The sequence below is a fragment of the Bubalus bubalis genome, chromosome X (genome assembly GCF_019923935.1).
Source record: "Bubalus bubalis isolate 160015118507 breed Murrah chromosome X, NDDB_SH_1, whole genome shotgun sequence".
Lineage (NCBI taxonomy): Eukaryota > Metazoa > Chordata > Mammalia > Artiodactyla > Bovidae > Bubalus > Bubalus bubalis.
Genome location: NC_059181.1, coordinates 113,062,957 through 113,082,322, shown reverse-complemented (window position 1 = coordinate 113,082,322; position 19,366 = coordinate 113,062,957). Strand labels below are relative to the sequence as shown.

General features: G+C 39.7%; 1 protein-coding gene across 11 annotated transcripts in view; it reads right to left on the bottom strand.

Moving 5' to 3' along the window:
• AFF2 (AF4/FMR2 family member 2) overlaps positions 1 to 19,366 on the bottom strand; it is a 539,621-nt gene that overhangs the window by 192,909 nt on the left and 327,346 nt on the right. For 10 of the 11 annotated variants that reach the window (XM_025275774.3, XM_025275776.3, XM_025275777.3 and 7 more), the window contains one exon: positions 13,966 to 14,010. The exons of the other annotated variant lie outside the window; for it this stretch is intronic. In XM_025275774.3, coding sequence (XP_025131559.3) covers positions 13,966 to 14,010 — 45 coding nt within the window. The remainder of the gene's footprint in view (positions 1 to 13,965; positions 14,011 to 19,366) is intronic. 11 annotated transcript variants of the gene reach the window in all.

Genomic DNA, 19,366 nt, shown 5'->3' with positions numbered 1-19,366 from the left:
GGGGATAACAGAGGATGAGATGGTTGGATGGCATCACCGACTCAATGGACATGGGTTTGGGTGGACTCTGGGAGTTGGTGATGTACAGGGAGGCCCGGCATGTTGCGGTTCATGGGGTCACAAAAAGTCAGACACGACTGGGTGACTGAACTGAACTGAAGACTAACTATAAAGCTGCAATATTCAAGACACTATGGTATTGGTGAAAGGCCAGGGATACGGACCAATAGAAGAGACCACAGAGTCCAGAAATAGATCCATATAAATAAGGTCAATTTACTTCTGACAAAAATTCAAAATCAACTCAAGAGTGAAAGATAGTCTTTTCAACAAATGGTGCTATAACACAATGAATAAAATAAGATTAAACCTACACCTCACACCACATACCAACATTAATTCAAAACAGATGAAAGACATAAATATAAAAAATAACACTCTAAAACTCTTAGAATAAAACATGGAAGAAAATTTTTATTACCTTGAGTTAAACAACAAGTTTATAGTCTTGACACCAAAAATCACAATCCATTAAAGAAAAGCATCATAAATTTGGCATCATCAAATTAAGAACTTTTGTTCTTATAAAGGCCCCATCAAGGGAATGAAAAGACAAGCCACAAACTGGGAGAAAATATTTTCAAATAACATATTTGACCAAAGATTTATGTCCAGAATATATAAAGAACTTCAAAATTCAGCAGGAAGATAAAAAAAAAAACCACCTGATTTTTTAAATGAGCAAAAGATGGAGAAGGAGATGGCAACCCACTCCAGTGTTCTTGCCTGGGAAATCCCACAGAGAAAGGAGCCTGGTGGGCTACCGTCCATGTGGTCGCAAAGAGTTGACACAGATTAGCGACTAACCAACAGCAAGATAATAATAAATAATAAAAAGCAAAATAAGGAAAAAAGAAAAGGATGGAACCTGTATAGGCAAATGAAGATAAGAGGCTATCAGCAGAAAAAGGGCTATGAGATGTTTTATACAAACTTCATAGTAACCTCAAAACATAAATATAAAGCAGAGACATGAAGCATAAAACAAGAGGAAACTGAAAAAAAAAAAATTGTAGAAAACCACCAAACCAAAATGGCAGACAGAAACATAAGGAAAAGGAAAAAATGGACATTTAGAACCAGAAAACAAAAGATAAAATGGCAATACCAAGTCCTCATCTATTATTCATCACTCTAAATGAAAATGAATTGAATCAAAAGATTCAGGGTGGCTGAATGGATTAAAATACAAGATCCATATACTGTATGTTGCTTCCAGGAAACTCACTTCAGTTGTATAGACTGAGAAGGGATGGATGATGATACTCCAAGCAAATTTCAATCAAAAGAAAGTGGGTATAGCCATACTCATACCAGAAAAAACAGACTTTGAGCCAAAAAAAGGAACAAGAGACAAAGACAGATGGTACATAATGATAAAGTGGATAATTCATCAAGAATACATAACAGTTATTAATATATATGCACATAACATAGGTGTACCAGATATATAAAGCAATTATTAACAGTCTTCAAGGGAGATAATGACAACAACACAATAATAGTAGGGAATGTTAACATTCCACTGGCATTCATCAATGTATAAATCACCCAGATAGAAAGTCAACAAAGAAAATAGAGGCTATAAATGAAACATTAGACCAGATGGATTTGAAAGGTTTCTACAGAACATTCCATCCAAATGTAGCAGAATATGCATTCTTCTCAAGTTCATATGGATCTTTCTCATGGGGAGACCATATGTTGGGACACGAAACACATCTCAATATATTTAAGAAGTCTGAAATGATATCAAGCATCTCTTCTGATCACAATGGTATGATACTAGAGATCAACTATAAGAAGAAAGATGGAAAAATCACAAATATGTTGACATTGAAAACACTCTACTGAACAACTACTGAGTCAATGAAGAAATAAAAGGAGAAATCAAAAAATACCTGAAGATAAATAAAAATGAAAATGTGACATACTACAATGTATAGAATGCAGCAAAAGCAGTAATAAGAGGGAAGTTTATAGCAATACATGACTTCCCTGGTGGCTCAGATGGTCAAGCGTCTGTCTACAATGTGAGAGACCTGGGTTCGATCCCTGGGTTGGGAAGATTCCCTGGAGAAGGAAACGGCAACCCACTCCAGTACTCTTGCCTTGAAAATCCCATGGATGGAGGAGCTTGGTGCAGGCTACTATCCATGGTGTCGCAAAGAGTCGGGCACGACTGAATGACTTCATTTATAGCAATACAGGTCTACCTCAACAAACAAGGAAAATCTCAAATAAACAATCTAAACCTACACCGAGAGGAATTAAACAAATAACAAACGAGCCCACTGTCAGTAGGAAGGAATCAGTAAAGATCAGAGTAGAAATGCATGAAAAAACGATTGAAAAGACAAAAGATCAATGAAACTAAGATCTGGTTCTTCGAAAAAGATAAACTAAATTGACAAACTTTTAGCCAGACTCACTAAGAACAAAACAAAGAATGCTGTGATAAATAAAATCAGAAATGAAAGAAGAGAAAAAACACTGGATACCACAGAAATACAAAGAATTTAAGAGAATATTATGAACAGGCATATATCAATAAATTGGACAACCTGGAAGTGATGGCTTTTCTGGTATCTCAGCTGGTAAAGAATCCACCTGCAATGCAGGAGACCCTGGTTCAATTCCTGGGTTAGAAAGATCCCCTGGTGAAGGGATAGGCTATCCACTCCAGTATTCTTGGGCTTCCCTGGTAGCTCAGATGGTAAAGAATCTGCCTGCAATGTGGGAGACTTGAGTTCAATCCCTGGGTTGGAAAGATCCCCTGGAGGAGGGCATGACAACCCACTCCAGTATTCTTCCCTGGAGAATCCCCATGGACAGAGGAGCCAGGTGGGCTATAGTCCATAGGGTTGCAGAGAGTTGGACACAACTGAGCGACTAAGTACAGCACAGAAGAGATGGATGAGTTCTTAGAATTAGACAACCTTAGAATTTGGCCAATTCTACCAAATATTCAAAAAAAATTAATGCCTATCTTTCACAAACTCTTACAAAAAACTAAAGAGAAGGGAATGTTTCCTAACTCATTTTGTGAGGCCAACATTACCCTGACTCCAAAACCAGACAAACACAACACAAAAAAGAAAATTACAGGCTAGTGTCTCTGAGAGCATAGATGCAAAAATCCTCAACAAAATATTAACAGAATCCAACAATACATTAAAAGGATTGTACACTGTGATCAAGTGTTATTTATTCCAGGGGTGCAAGGATGTTTCAACATCCATAAATCAATCCATGTGATACTCAAATTTAGTGGTGAGCATGCTGTCGTGTATACAGAAATAAAAATAATATTATATAGTGTTATAAGCCAATGTTACCACAATAAAAATTAATTTTAAAACTGGGCAAAAGATTTTAATGGAAGATATACAAAAATAAAAATAAGCACATGAAAGAATGCTCAACATCTTTTGTCATTTGTGAAATGCAATGTAAAACCACAATGATCTGCTACTATATACCTATTTGAAAGGCTTACGTAAAAAATGACAACAAGATCAAGCAATGGTTAACAAGGATGTGAACATCCTTGTTATGAACTGTGTCTCATATAAACAGCCACTCGGGAAATGGTATAGCCATTCTGGTAAACAATTCATCACTTTTTATAAGGTTAAACATGCACTTGACCCAGCAGTCCCATTCTTAGGTATATAACAAGATAAGTGAAAACATATGTTCACACAAAAATCTGGACATGATTATTGATAGCAACATTATTAATAATCACAAAAAACTAGAAGCAACCCAAAGATTCTCCAATGTATGAAAGGATAAACAAACCATGGTACATCCATGTAATGGATTCTCACTCAGAAAGTAACGAACAATTGCTATGTGCAACAACCTGAATGAATTTCAAAGTTATATGCTAACTGAAAGACTCACTATGGAAAGATTACACACGGCATGATTCTGTTTATATGACACTCTGGCAAAGACAACACTGTAGGGACAGAGAACAGATCAATGGTTGCTAAAGGAGGAGAGCCTGACTGTACAAGGGTAATGTGAAGGAATTCTTTTGGATATTGGAATTGTTTGTATTAATATTCTGTTAAAGGTGGTGATTACAGGAATCTGTGCAAAATTTTAAACTCAAAGAAGGGTAACTAAAAAATAAAAGAGAAATTTTTACTGAATTTAATTTTTTTAACATGCTGGCCAGAAATCAATACCACATGCCAAATGTGGTCTAAGTAGAACAGAGCCAAGGGGCCTTGTCTACTTCTTATTGCTAGGTGTTCTAGATGAGGGGTCAGCCAGCTTCCCCTCATAGGCCAAATCTGGCCCCATGCCTGTTTTTGTTGATAAAGTTTTATTGCCACACCATCACAAGCATTATTTTCTATGGATGTTTTCATGCCAAAATATAGTTGAGTAGTCTAGACTGAGATCATACGACCTAAAAAGTCAAATGTATTTATAATCTGGCCCTTTAAAGGAAAACTCCCCTTTACAGGAAAGCCCTGCTCTAGATGCTTGTCTTCAGTTAATACATTTTTAGATAGCAGTATATGTTACTGCTAAACTTTTTCTGGTCTAAGAACATTGGTGGACTCAAGTAAATTACTATATAGTTATACTTCTATTAAATTTCATTCTATTAGAATTAGTCCATCTGGTAAGCTTTTTTCCTGAATTTGACCCATAGCATTATCAGCAATCTCACCTAGCTTCATTGTTATCCACTGGGTCAGGTTCTGAGCCCTGTAATAATCACTTAAAATCTACTCTTTCAGCCCTCTATCCTCATGGTGAAAGGCAGAATACAAAACAGTTAACAACATGGATTCTGAAGCCAGAATGCTTGGGTTGAGATCTTACTAGTTAGCTGTTGAAAAGTCATTTAAGCCCAAAGTACTTCCGTTTCATTATGTGTGGCGGTCAGGAGGGGAGGCTGATAACAGTATTTGTTCATTGGTATGATTTTTATATGAGTTACTATATGTAAAATCCTTAGAACAGTGCCAGGAACCAAAAAAACTGTTATTTAACTGCTTGATATTATTACTAGTGTGCACATTCCATTCAGACCAACCTGAGTTCCAATCCTGTTTCATCTGTTTAGTAGCTGTATGATTAAGTGATCTGGAGCAATTTATTCAGCTTCTTTGAGGCCTCGAGGCTGCCCTTGACCCATTAATCAGTGGTCTCTGAAAATGAGCTGAACACTGCTGGAGAAAAATCACACAATCTACAAATTGGAACCTGTACAAATGTTATGTCTTCAGGATCACCTGGATCCTTGAGGTTGCCTCATAATGTATCATTTAGCTAGCTCCCGCTCTCTGTTTCAATGTCTATTTCAAACCTCCAATCTCCTCAAACTTCTGAACTTTCCCCTGACTGCCTCCTACCCCTGCCAGCTTATCAGGAGACAGGCTGGAAATGAAAAATGTAAAAATTCTCCCACAGTTACTTCTAATATTGATATTTTATGTGTTTTTAATCTTTCATGCATTTGGAAATAATATTGCTGTACGGTGTGAGGAAAGGATTCAAGATTAAGGTAGAGAGAATAAAGATGTTTAGAATATCATTTTCCTATCTCAGAATGGTATGACTTTCCATTCATTTAATTATTCTTTGGTATCTCTCCTAGTACTTCGTGTGTTCCTATAACTCTGGCACATTTCTTGTAAATGAACACATAAGATATAAATGAAGTATTTTTGCTCATTATTTCTTAGAGTTAGTTGTGTGCTATGTCACTTCAGTCATGTCTGACTCTTTGTGGCCCCATGGACTGTAGTCTGCCAGGCTCCTCTGTCCATGGGATTCTCCAGGTAAGAATACTGGAGTGGGTTGTCATGCCCTTCTCCAGGGGATTTTCATGACCCAGGGATCAAACTCACGTTTCCTAAGTCTCCTACATTGGCAGGCAAGTTCTTTACCAACAGCGCCACTTGGTTGCTTTACATATAAAGATGATTTCTATATATTTATTTTGTATACTGAAACTGTGCAAAATTGTATTGTTCATAACAGTAGTTTTGGTTAATTCTCTTGGGGTTTTCAGGAAAATAATATATATATAATCTACAAATAATCATTTTACACATTCTCTCCTATTTTAATACCTCTTATTTCTTTAGTTTGTTTAATCACCTTGGCTAACCTCCAGAACAATATTAAATAATAAGGATGATAAAGAATATCTAGAGTTTTTCTTAACTATAATGGGAATGTCTCCCGACTTTCTCTGTGAAATGTGACACTAGATTTTGAGTTGAGGTGGATATATTTTATCATATTAATGATGTTTCCATCTATTTCTCTCTATCAAGTATAAGTGTTGAGTTTTATCAAGTATCTTTTAGCATTTACAAAGATGATCATGTATTTTTTTCTTTCTTATTCTACTCATAAGAGACCTTATATTAATGGATTTCTTAATATTGAACTAGCTTTATATTCCTGGAATAAAATCCACTGGTACATATCCTTTAAAATACTATCTGATTCTCTTTGTTAATATTTCATTAAAGAAATTTGCATCAAGATTCACAAGTGATATCATTCTGTAATTTTCTTTTTTATATGCTGTTTTTGTCAGATTTTGGTATCAATATTATGTATTAGTTTAGCTTTTCTAAGAAAAATACTTTGCGAATGTTTCTTAGTCTATGTTCTGGAACAGCTGAGCCACATTATACCTTAATGGTTTGGTTGAATTTCCCTATGAAATCTGGGAGAGACGATTTGATTTCAGTAATGGGCAGGATTAGTCTCCATTTCATTGATAGTGATAACTCTATTTAGATTTTCTCTTCTGAAGTCAATTTCAGTTGATTATGATTATATTTCACTAGAAAAATCATCCATCTCATCTAGATGCTTACATTTATTTGTACATAGGTGAGTAAATTGTTATTCATGATTATTTAATTTTCTCTGTATCTGGGAGGTTATTTTTCTTTATCTTTCCTTGTTTCATGTTTTGTGCTTTTGATATTTTTTTTCTTGATAAAGATACCAAATTATGTATTGCTGGTACTCTTTTTTAGGCAAAAATACAGATCTTAAGTGTGCTAATTCTAATAATTTTCTGTTTGTAATCCATTACTTTGCAGTTCTTTATTTATGCACTTTTTAAATAGCATCTTTAAGCTCTTGTATCATTGTGTGGCTCTTGTCTTTTAGATAAAATAAAACTGCTTTATTTTCAAACAGTTCATGCTACTTTACTGGTCACAGCTTCAATTTGTCCCGTAGCTACATTTTTTCTTCTACATAGTTTTGCATAGCTCTTGTACTGATTCTTTTTTGATTATTAGTAATTTTTTTAGGGACAGGCATTCTTCCTGGATCAGTTATTTGCAGGATGTGTTTGTGGCAGTGGGGGCCATAGTTTAATACCAGACTAGCAGGCATTCACTTCTGAATTCCAGGGTGTGTGACCAAGTGTTTGGGCTTTTACTTCTGCTTTATCATGAGACATCAGCTCTGCAGGCTGCTCTCCAGCAGCACCTGGCTCTCCCATCTTATCTCACCAACAAAGTGCTTTCCACAAATGTGGATTAATCATATAACTTTTCTTTCAATTTTGCCTTTCCTACTTCTCAAAATCTGCATGTCTCAGAGTTGGTCCACAGAACTTCCCATCACAAACCTTTAAGCCCACTCCCATTATTGCAATATCATTTTCATCTTCTGTGGTGTGCCACTGAAAATCACCGCCTCATCATCTATGCCCCAGATCTATGACCATGGAATCATCTCTTGGATTCTTCCCTGTTTGATCTTTACAAAATTGTGACTTTGGCTTATGGGCTTATGGATGTCTTCTAGTTAGAGCAATTATGGAGTTTACATTTCTTTTTCTCATTCTCCATAATACTTTTTGGTGATCAAAAAGAGAGTGGAGCAAATCATGCTTGATACTTTCATTACAACTCTAAGATGCCTATCAAACTGATTTTGAGAGGCTACTCTCTCCATGCATTTTTCAGAGACACTGGTTTTACCTTTACACAGATGCAAACAGAGTGGTTAACCTCCTTGCATTATAATAGTTTTCCCAACCCAATCCCACTAACACAGCTAGGACAAAAAGACTGGTTTTTAAACAACAGTTGGAAGCTATTACGTCTTTCAGATAAGCCTAGACTGCTTTTTGGCAAACTAATACATCATTTCATTACCATCCCAGTACATCCCAGATAGAGAAAGCAGGTGTAAATTCTACATGTGGCTTAAATTCTCACCTGCTTTCATTCAATTCAATAGAAAATAATAAATCACCATATTCAGAAAAAGAAACAGGTTGACAGAAAACAGGCGTATTTTTATACCATACCCCAAATATATACAAACTCATATATTTACTCAGCTATTTTAAAGGGCCTACTCTTGCTCACTCCCTGGACAGCTAAATGCTGAATTGCTAAGTTACTGGTATTTGACATCATCTCTTCCCTGACATGTCCCGGGTTTGACAGGTTCCCATGATTCACTGGGCCAGTCACCTCGTTATTCATGTTACTCATTTACCCAACAACGTCTGGATAATCATTTAAAATTCACATCATACACTAGCTGCAAACCCTCAGATTCCACATGAAAATATTTGTTCTGCTTGACAGACTCTAAGAGCATTTGGAAGCCCACTGGATGGCTTACCTATATTGTTCACATAATAGTTGTTATAATTAAATTTATCATCTTTCTTCTGAGTTGGTTTGTATATAAGAAAAGAAGAAATGATTACTGAGAGGCAAATAATGGGTAATATCTCTTATGGGCCAATTTGGTTCCATGAATAGCTCACCTCACACATGCATAGTATGTATTAAGTCCATTAGTGCTTTGAATTAGCTTCAGAAAAGGTAATACTCCACATAATTTACCCAGTCAAGGGCATTTTCACCTGCTGACAAATTTACATATTTCCCAATGTCATTAGGTAAGAGCTAGTCATCAGAATAGCAGAGGTGCAATCAGTAGTTAGTTCATTTATTTGACTTCATCAATGTTAACATTAATTATAGTCTAAATTATATTTAGCAATTGTTGTCTTTCTTAGACAGAAAACTATATTACTATTTCAAGAAACTATAATTTTGAAAGTCCACAGCAGAATAGGATAGATGCTTTTTGAATCATCCTGGAAGGATTAGTATTTAAGATGGCTATATAGAAAATCGTTTGCATGATTCCAATTTGAATATTATTTATACATTAATTTGACAGGATATAAAATCAATTGCCTAATTATTGGTTAAATTTATCAAAGAAATTCTACTGAAAGGTGCTTGATTATGCTGCATAGTTATGATAATATAATCAAATTTCCTTTCAGACATAATTGTCTGACCAATTTTGCTTCCAGATCCAATTTTCCCCCTCACTCTTGAGATGGGCTTTTTCACTGTTTCCCCTTTAAAAGTAAAAAAATAGCAAGGACTGTACATGGTCATCCTGTAATATTTGGTAAGTCCTTTCCACGCTAAAACTGTGTACTTAAACACAGACCTAATAAGTAGAACTGCGATAACTTAGAATGCTGTAAACACAGATCATGCTGCAATCAAAAAGAGGTGCCCATGTCGGTGTTTACAAACCTGATCCATATGGCAGGAAGAGATCTGTAAGATGCTACAGTTTATCAAATCAAGTTCCCTAAATCCTAGCTAGCAAATTCAGCATCCCTCATAAACAGTGAATTACCCATACAGATGTTTGCTTATGAAATTATCAACTATGGAAGGTACTCTGCTAGGAAACACAATCTGTTCGGCGTCAGATTGAAGAGAAGCGCTGTATCTGCATTTTTGACTCTTGAAAGGATGTAATTGATAGTCTGTTGATATTTTTAAGTAAATTCTTGCTAAGAACAAATAAATCATACCACTGCAGAACAAATAATCATTGAGCATGCATCCTCAGCTAGTAGCATTTAGTGCATGCTGCTCTCCTTGGCTTAACTCTACCAGAAATGATTACTCTAGGACCCATAAAACCCTCCAGAGCTAGAAAAGAAGCTGCTGCTGCCACCCAGATTATTACATACGAGCAGCTTAGGAATCCCTCATATGATAAATGAATTGTAACTGCAGAACGCCATCACTAGGGCCAGAGTTGTTATTATTTTTCATTTCTGTTTGTACTCGAGGGTAGCTTGACTCTAAAGAGAAAATGACATGCTGATGGAAACAGGTACGCAGGATTGACTGCGCTGCACAGACTGCTGCCTTTAAGTTTCTGATCTGTAAAATTTATAATAAGCAATAATATACTTGACAAGGAGCAAAGCCATCTGAATTTCCACAGCTTGTCTTATGGGAGAAGGGCAGGTGGCAGGAAAGGGCAGGTGGTGGGAAAGGTGTTGTGGGCTGGTATATTCTGGTTTGTTGGAAAAACTATGTGGAATTATTTTGGCATAATTGAATGTGTATGAATTAAGGAAGCAACAGAAGCTGAAATGAACTGTTGGTTGGTGCCATTTTAATGTCAATCATAAAATAGACCAGAGCTTATGAAATAAGGATGGGGTCAGGTAAGCCAACAGGAACAGAAAGCAGAAGGAATGGACAGCATGAGGGTCACTGAAACCAGTTGTTTTCCCTGGGAACAAATTACTAAACTTCTCTGGGTATCTATAATAAGTAGCTAATAACACAATCTTTCAGCTTTGCTGTGAAAAGTAAATGACATGAAGTACTTAAGAACTCTAAATGCATAAAGTGGCACAGTACTATTTATATTTTTAGTTAGTAGCAGTAATTTGTTATTGCTACAGTTGTATTATCTGAAATGAGATTTGAAAATATTCAAGATGGTGGGAAGAAATAACTCATTTCTAAGACCGGCTCGAATTACGTTAGTTTGCTGAGATCCCCAGTTACAGTTGCTGGAAGTAAGTCTGCCAAGCCACCCAGGCCATTTGTTTTGAATCCAGAGCTTCTCATCATAGGTTTGTGACAGGGCAGTGGACAGTTAAGTGCAAAGTGCAAAGTGAAGACCACATTCTCCTTCTGCTTCTGCCATATTCTAGCCTTACCCACAGAGGCAGGTCATGTATAACCTCTCTGGGCCCCAATTCCCTGAAATAATTAGGGACTACCGTGTTTCCTGTAATCAAAATAAGAGAATGAGGTTCAAGTACTCTGAAAGGCGGTCACGTGCTAGGACACAAGGTCACCATATCAGGATAAGTGGGCCCTGGAAAACCAGACAACATGGGCTCTGGGGTAGAATGAGAAGCAGCCCCAGTGTGGGAAGAGAAGGAGGAAGGTGGGTCTGAAGGGGAGAAATGGTGAGAGGAACTTTCAAAGGAAGCCCACTAGTTTGAATTTGAACAGTTTTGAAAAGGGGGGTGGGGCGCCAAAATCCAGTACATTAGGCCAAAGTATTTCCATTGCCTGAGTACTGAGGGGCTGAGAGCAGGGAGAGGCCAGTTGTGTCGCACTTGGTTAGTTAAAGACTGACCCAGTGTGATATGAAGTGGCTTGGCCTGACAGGCTGTAGAGGGTAAAAAGGGGGAGTCAAGGACATGGGGGAATTAGGTGAGTGGACGGACGCGCTCTCTCCACATCACACACACCAATAGTGTGCACACTTTACAGACTCTTTCATGGTGGAGGGAGGGCGGTGGGGAGGATGAAGAATGATGCCCTGTTTCCCAAACGAGGAAAGTGAAAAGCCCTACAGTTAGGAAGTGATATCATGTCAGGAGCAAGTGGAGGCAAGATCTCATCTGGAGCTAGTGTACCTTCCTCCACAGAGCCCCCTTCACTGAGAAAGAGAGAGCGTGACCTCGCTCTGGACTCTGCTTAGGTGGAAAAGCGCTGAGGGGGTCAGAGAGAAGAGGAGAGACAGAGAAAAGTTATCTCCCCACCCTCGCTAGAAGGAGGCAGATGGGGAGCAAGGTGACCACCAGACTTACTGTGGAATTGTCCACAGGGCTCCAAGGCCTGCAAACAGGCACGTGAACTTGCCAGAACAAAAAATGTTCAGTAAGCACTCTGTTGTGCCATGTAATGTGGTTTATAAAAATTTAAGAATAAGCCATAAACTTCAGAAAGCTGATTTTTATTCCAAGCATGGGGATTGAAATGTGTCATTCTTCAATAAAGGAAAGCCTACTCATTAACGGTATTGTCAATAAAACAAAACAAAACAAAAAAGTCCCCCAGAATTCTATACAATCTATAGCCCTTCAAAAAAATAAAAAAGCCATTCCTCTAGATTCTCTTTCAAGAACAACAGAAAGTCCTTTGTTACTTTCTTAAAGGGTGCTATCTTTTATGAGCTTATTAAGGCAACTATTTTTCTTTTCGTGTTTAAGTGACATTCTGTTGTTTCTCTAAGTGGCTCTTCCGGCAGACTGGAGTTGCCAGGCTCCGCCAGGTGTCCAGCTGTCTTCCCTAGCTCAGTCACTGTATGGGCCACCTAGGCACTAGGGCTGGGCTGCTCTGAAGTGCAGAATTTCAACTGTCACAAATGAGGTGGTGATTGTGAAATGGGTCTGACATTCTTTGGGGAGTTCAGAAAAGACCATGGCCTTAATTTGGAAAAGCAAGACTCCTGTAGGGACTAGATGGAGAGGTTTATTTCAGCATCACCTTTTTTTAAAAAGGCAGGTGGCCAGGACCCTCACAGTCTGGTGTATTGGGTACATCAGAGACATCTACACCTGAGGCAGGGAGCAAGTGGCTGGGTTCCCAGGGTGCATCACACTGTGGATTTCACAGCAGCTGCCCACATTCCCTGCCCCCCGACCTGGATCCTAGGGACAAATGTCATCAGACTCTTCTCTTTAACAGTCAACAACAATGATCGATCTTGGGCTGAAAAAAGGCACACGAATATTCATAGTAGGGGAAATCAGATGGCCAGTCAGCTAGATGACAAACAGGTTTCTGCTCTTTTTATTCCTTTGGGTGTATTTCCACAGGGTTTGCTTCCAGCACTAAGGCACTTAGCAGGGGATGTGTTGGGGGAGCAGAGGAGACTTGGGTAAGTGACTAAAGGGGATGCAGCATTTTCACTGGCACAGAGGTTGTTTTCTTTCCTCAATGGAAAGTTGGCACAGTTTTCTCTGGGCCACACTGACCATTTCGCTTAATAAGAAGCATTTATATACAGCTAGACAGCTTATAACGGAATTAGGACAGGCATTATTGTCCTCTTTTACAGACAAGGAAGGGAGATTCAAAAAGATGAAGTTATCTGTCCAATCACAGAAGTGACAACTGCTGGAGACAGAACTCACTCCACAACTCCGAGTCTTCATCACCTTAAGATGCCAGCAGCCAGAGATGGGAGGGAGATACATGCTTCTGCCTTGGCTTTGGTTTTTCCTTTTGGTTTAATCACGTATTTTGGGAGAGGTCGTTGCCACCTTTAGCAGCTCTGTGCTGCCTCCATGCCATTCTCATGAACCAAGTCACACCCATGAGGAACATTTCCCACAACTTGCCATCATTCTCAACTCTCTCCTCATCTCCTCCCCTTCCTCCACCCTGCCACATCTCATCCATTCATTACAGGCCATGATCTCCATGACCCGGTCCCATCAACGATGTAACATGGGCAGCAATGGGGCTGACCTGAGATCCCAGAGAACAAAAAGGCAAAGGTTGCAGGTAGGATGCTTGAATAAGGAACACTTCCCAAAGGAGGTGGGATGTCTCTGTTCAAAACCTCAAAAGAAAGAGCCAGAATGATGCAAGAAGGGGGCAGATCAGGAGACTAGCTTGACTAGAGAGGGAGAAGTGAGAAATGAGACAGGAGATGTGAACAGAAGAGTCTTGAAGTGGAATGCAAGGATTTCCCCATCATGACACTCCTGGAAACAGAAGAGGAATTACGTTAAGCAGCTTAGGCAGATATATTACTTCATTATTCAAAGGCAGAGAAATAGAGGTTTAAACTCACCCGCAAGATTTCTTCAACACAGCTTGGGTCACTGGGAAGGCTTACCTAAAACAAAATAAGCAAACAAAGAAAAGAAAATGAAGCATAATCTAGTTATTCTCAGTAAAGCAGATAGTATAATATTTTACCTTGTGGGAAAAAATGTAAAGAAAGTAAATATAGCAGTAGATGTGGATTTTCCTCCCTAGTAAATACAATGCAGTAAATATCAGCAAATGGCCAATTTTGTTTTCTTTTAATGAAGCAGTAAGACCACACTGCAAGATGCGGAGACAGCCTTGTTCTGTCACCAATTTGCTCTGAGATGTGGAGCCATCCTTCCCCATCACCTGGGCTTCTCTTTGTTCATCCTTCCAAAAAAAGAGCTCACCTTCCTGATCTTTGAGGCCTCTTCCACTCTCTGACATAGTAGTTCACCATATTATTCATAACCACAGATTTATAAAAGAAGTTAACTATATGAAACAGTTTTGTGACTAAATTAGGTCCCCTTTTAATTCAGGAGTCCAATCAGATGCCTACAATTCTTGTCCAAAACACTAAGGCCAAACTCTTGTATAAATTGCATGCTTGCCCTGGCACGCAGAATCTTACAAATATCCACACTGAATGCCATGGGCTTTTTTTCTCAGTGTGACTCACACCTTCCTAATCAATCAAAATTCAACCAACTAGCAGAACTGTACTGAGGACTTACTCTGCATCTGGCACATGCATTTTCCTCCAGGAGCTCCATAGTCAGTGAAAGCAAGAAGTCAAATGCCAAAGAGTGACATCAAATCAATAGCTGGGCGTGATGAGGGACCTGGGAGTGGGACCACTACCTGGAGGAAGGCCTACGGGGCATGCTGTCGCCTGTGCAGGTACGGGCATTCCCCAACCTTCCAAACTCTCTCCTTCACACCTTTACCCACTCCAGGTTGGCAATTTGATCACCTCCACTTCCCTCCAGTTCCAATAGGGAGAACATTTGGTTTTCATTCACTGCCTTGGGAGGTGAAAGGCCAGTCCTGTAAAGAGAGCACTGCCACAGGGGCTACAGGTTCCAGATCTCTCACAAGGGCAATTAAGTCCCAATCCCCTAGTTACTCTGATAAGATTCAAGTCTAAATACAACTATATTTGGGGAAATGGGGGAGAGAATATGGTATCAGTTGCCCTCAATCTTAAAAAAATACAATTATCAATAAATATGAAATAAGCGTAACAGTCACACCTGTACATACTGATACATTAATTTCAACCAATGTGTATTCTTCTTCTTTTTTTTCTTCTTCTCCATATAAAAGTTGCTGCTCTAAGCACCAGAAAATCCCTAGTGAGGATTAGAGAGTCACCAGCAATGAGGGGGCCATCTAGCCTGAATCAACTGGTATGGTTCCAGTGTACATGTCTTATTCTGGTGTCCCATTTCATCCTCAAAAATGTCCCGATTTGGATGATAAATTATATAGTCATCCTTCCAAGAACACAAATACTTGAGTACTGAGTGGGAAGTACAGTAGAAGGAAAGGCTGACAAACTGGCCGGGCAGACATTGTAAAGAACTTTAAATACAGGTTTTTGATAAGCAACCACAGGTGGTTTGATCTAGCAGAGTTGATTCATTCATTCATTCAACAAATCTTTTTTTAAGGGCCAGGCAACTGTGCCACCAGGCTCGTGTTCAACAAAGATGCAATGGGAAGAAGCAAAAGGAGGCACAGTTTCTCCCCTTGTGGAGTTTGCAGACTCAGGAGGAAGGGAGGTGTGAAGAATCACAGTTAACAGACCATTATAACCAGTCCTGCAAAATGAAACATTCTGTGTCCAAATAAATGTAGACCAACTTCCATCTTGGCAGTCCATGATGCAGATTAAAGGCTCTGAGACATCTATCAAATCAGTTTAAAGCAGCATATTCCCAACTTTCTTGACATTGAATTGTTGGGGTTTTAGTTCTCTCTCTTTTTTTTTTTTTCCAATTAACAATGATCACTGTTCCATAGAATGGGTGTTTGCAGAATATATGCTAGAAGAGACTGGTCTAACATATTACAGGATTATAGAACTTAACTGATGATTCATAACAGCAAATAAACTCTCATTTCATTGCTCAAGGCTCCAGCAACTGTATTTTCTAAGACAGCTGTTGAACTAATGTATATCTTCCTGAAACACAAAGGTCAAAATGATTATAGCCAAGACTTAAATTTTCAGTATAGTTGTTGCACTGAATCAGCTGGGCTGCCCAGGCTAAACATATATGGCTCAATCTCACACAAAAAAAGTCTTAGTTTTTTCTTTTTCTATGCAAACACACAAATGTTAACTTTGGAATAAAAATAGGAAAAAATATCAGGAACATGCAGACACAGCAAGAATATTTGCCTGTGTGTCTAAAGAGTTGGGTGGGAGGCCTGGCCCTTTCCCTCAGGAATAGGACTTGATCACCTAACCCTCTGAGTTCCAGTTTGCCCAACTATAAAAATAAAATTTAGTAAAATAAAAGAACGATAATAATAATACCAGCTGTTTTCAAATCTCACAGGGTTTCTGTGAGCAGCAAATGAAATATAAGGTATGCAAACCTGCTTTGTAACCGGAAAAGACCCATGTAGTGCGTCAGGTTATGAACCCCTGCCCTGCTGGTCTCCTAACTGCATCTTCCGAAGCCCAGTCTTCTTGTCTGCTCAAGGTAAGATCTGACTCACTCTTGCCAACTGCAAATATCATCTCTACACCTGGTATTATAAATATCCATTTCCTTATGGGGAAATGCTGTCAAAATACAAAGAGTTGTGGACTCTGGGGAAGAACTCTGCAGACACAGGCAGGCAAAGAAATATGCATCCATACCGAGTGTTCAGATTTTTTTTCTTTTTCAGAAAATACTGGAATCCAGCATTGACATGGAGTCACCAGTCCCACAAACTCATCTAGCCCTGCCCTGCGGATCTTATCACCGCCAAGACCACATTTGAGCTGTATTTCCTCCCCTCCCCTGCAAATGCTTTTGAATTAACCAGCGAGCATTTCCTCTGTGCCTAGAAGAGTGCTGGGTGAGGGGGGTCAGCGACACAAAGAACTATCAGACTTGGCCACTTTCTCTCAGAGGTAAACGTCTAGATGGGACAGGAAAACAAACAATTAGAGACCCACTGGGAGGTACATTGTCAGGTGCTGGTGACAAGGGTAATAGGATCACATTCATTCGCCCGTCCGCCTATTCATCAGTTCTCCCATTTATTTCTTTAGACAACAAATCCTGATTGAGCTCACACTGTGCTCAGGATGGTTCCAGGGGAGGTTTTAAAGACACCGAAGGCAACGTAATTTCTTCCTTTGCGGCTCCACATAACTTGGGAGAGACAAACAGTTACGGAGCAAACAGACAGTACGGAACAGGAGATCTGACTTGGGTGTCAGGGAGAGAGTACCTACCGGGTTCACGGACAGAGCCACGTCCGACAGGAGCTCCCAGCCGCCGAGGTCCCCGCCGTAGTCCTCGCCCCACAAGGGGGTGAGAGGCCCAGGATCTGACATGGCCGAGCAATGCCGGGCCACTCTGCGCTCTGGACAGAAGCTGGGCTCAGGCTGAGGGCTTGGCCCCGGCTGCCCGTTGCTCTCTCCGTCTGTCTGTCTGTCTCCCACACCCCTCCTCCTCTCGCAGGAACTGTGGAGGAGTCACTCGGACAGGTGTGACAGGAGACAGGAGGAGAACTAGTGGGGACACTGGGATTAGAACTGCTGCCTGATGAGTTGCCAAGCAGCCGCTTCATTCCAGAGCCACCTTCCCTCCCTTTCAATGCACTCTTGAGTATTCAGATAGTCCACAAAGCGCAAGTTAGCTACTCAGAGCCTGCGTCCCTGTGCATCCCCCTCTCCGCCCCCTTCTCCAGGAGCAGAAAGCAAGCGGCATGCCGCCCGGGAGGCTGTGCTCTCACTCCTGGCCCCAGACGACCCTCTCTCTCAGTCTGGGCACGGATGTGGTCCTCTGAGGGCCAGGAGGGGCGGGCGTCCGTGTCGGGCAGGTGTGAGTTGACCGAGAGCCCTCCAAAGTGCCTACCCTCTCTGCGTGTGACAGTGCAGGCGGCCACCGCATGTAGCCACAGGCAGACCACGCGCAGATCATCTGCCTGGTGATCAAGACATATCCTAGGAAATAATCAAGGTACCTTTAAATCATCAAATATTCAATTAACTGAAGCAACAATAAATGAATTGCATAGGATATTTTAATCATTCTGGAATTAATCAGTTTGGAGCATACTTCTTGGCGATTAGGGTAATACAAGATATCAAAAATACCCTGATTGTGGCATTGAGAGACACTAATAGAAAACATGAAGATTCATGTGAAACATTAAAAGAGTCATGATCATCACATAGTTAACTGGGGGGAGTGTGATGCGTGTCTCTGAGCACATTATTATTAAGGGATTGCGAGGGAAGAGAGGTCAGTTTTTCTAAAATCATCCTTTTGCCATCAGAGTGCCCTATTCTACCCACATTTCACCTTGACAAAGACTTCCCCCAGTGAAAGTCACAAATCTCACGTTTAATTGCCAGTGAATGCCTGGATTCTCCCAACAAGCGCAAGTGACACTGAGTGACACATCACTAACACCAAAATCCATGCTACTGGCCCAGTTAAACAATATCCATGACTGACACTGCTGGCAGCTTCCAAACTAATTCCATTTGTATTTTCAATAACAAATTGGCACATTCATCCCCGTGATTGACAGACATCCCCTGACACGGCATTACTAACAAAATGCAAACAGGTTATGATATTCTACTAAGAAATGAGTTTTCCATCTTTTTTAAATGTTTAACGCTCATGATCGGTCATTTGTGCAAACAAGGAGCAGCAGCCTCTGAAGTTCCTATTTGCACAGGATTTGAGATTTCCTTATCTCTCTTCCCCATCCAGCAAGTCCCTGATAAGTTCGGGTTAAGACCTTTCTGTCCCTGGTTTCCTGTCACATCTTAACCTGGCCCTGTTCTAGTTTGTATGCATAAGTCTCTGGTTAAACAGGAACAGTTAATATTACATAAACTGCAGACAGAAATCCTCAAGTGATAGAACTTCAATCAAAACAAAAAAGATTTCACAACTGTGACTTGGTCCAGCCAACCAGCTCATCTTCCCATTTCATTTTAATATAGCAAAAGTCCTGGGTGTCCAAGGAGTTGGTGTTTAAAATACTGCTTCCAGCTAATTTTAAAGGGCATCCCATGGTCAAAATACCTCATGTAAAGCAAGCTAATATTCACTATTCCCTCTAAGAAGAGAAGCAAGAAAAAAATAGAGCATGAAGATTAAAGGAATTTATGACTTAACATTTTAAGCCAAGTACAGGAAGTGACCCTGTGTCTAGAACCTTACATGGAACTAAAACTGAAAAGGAGGACT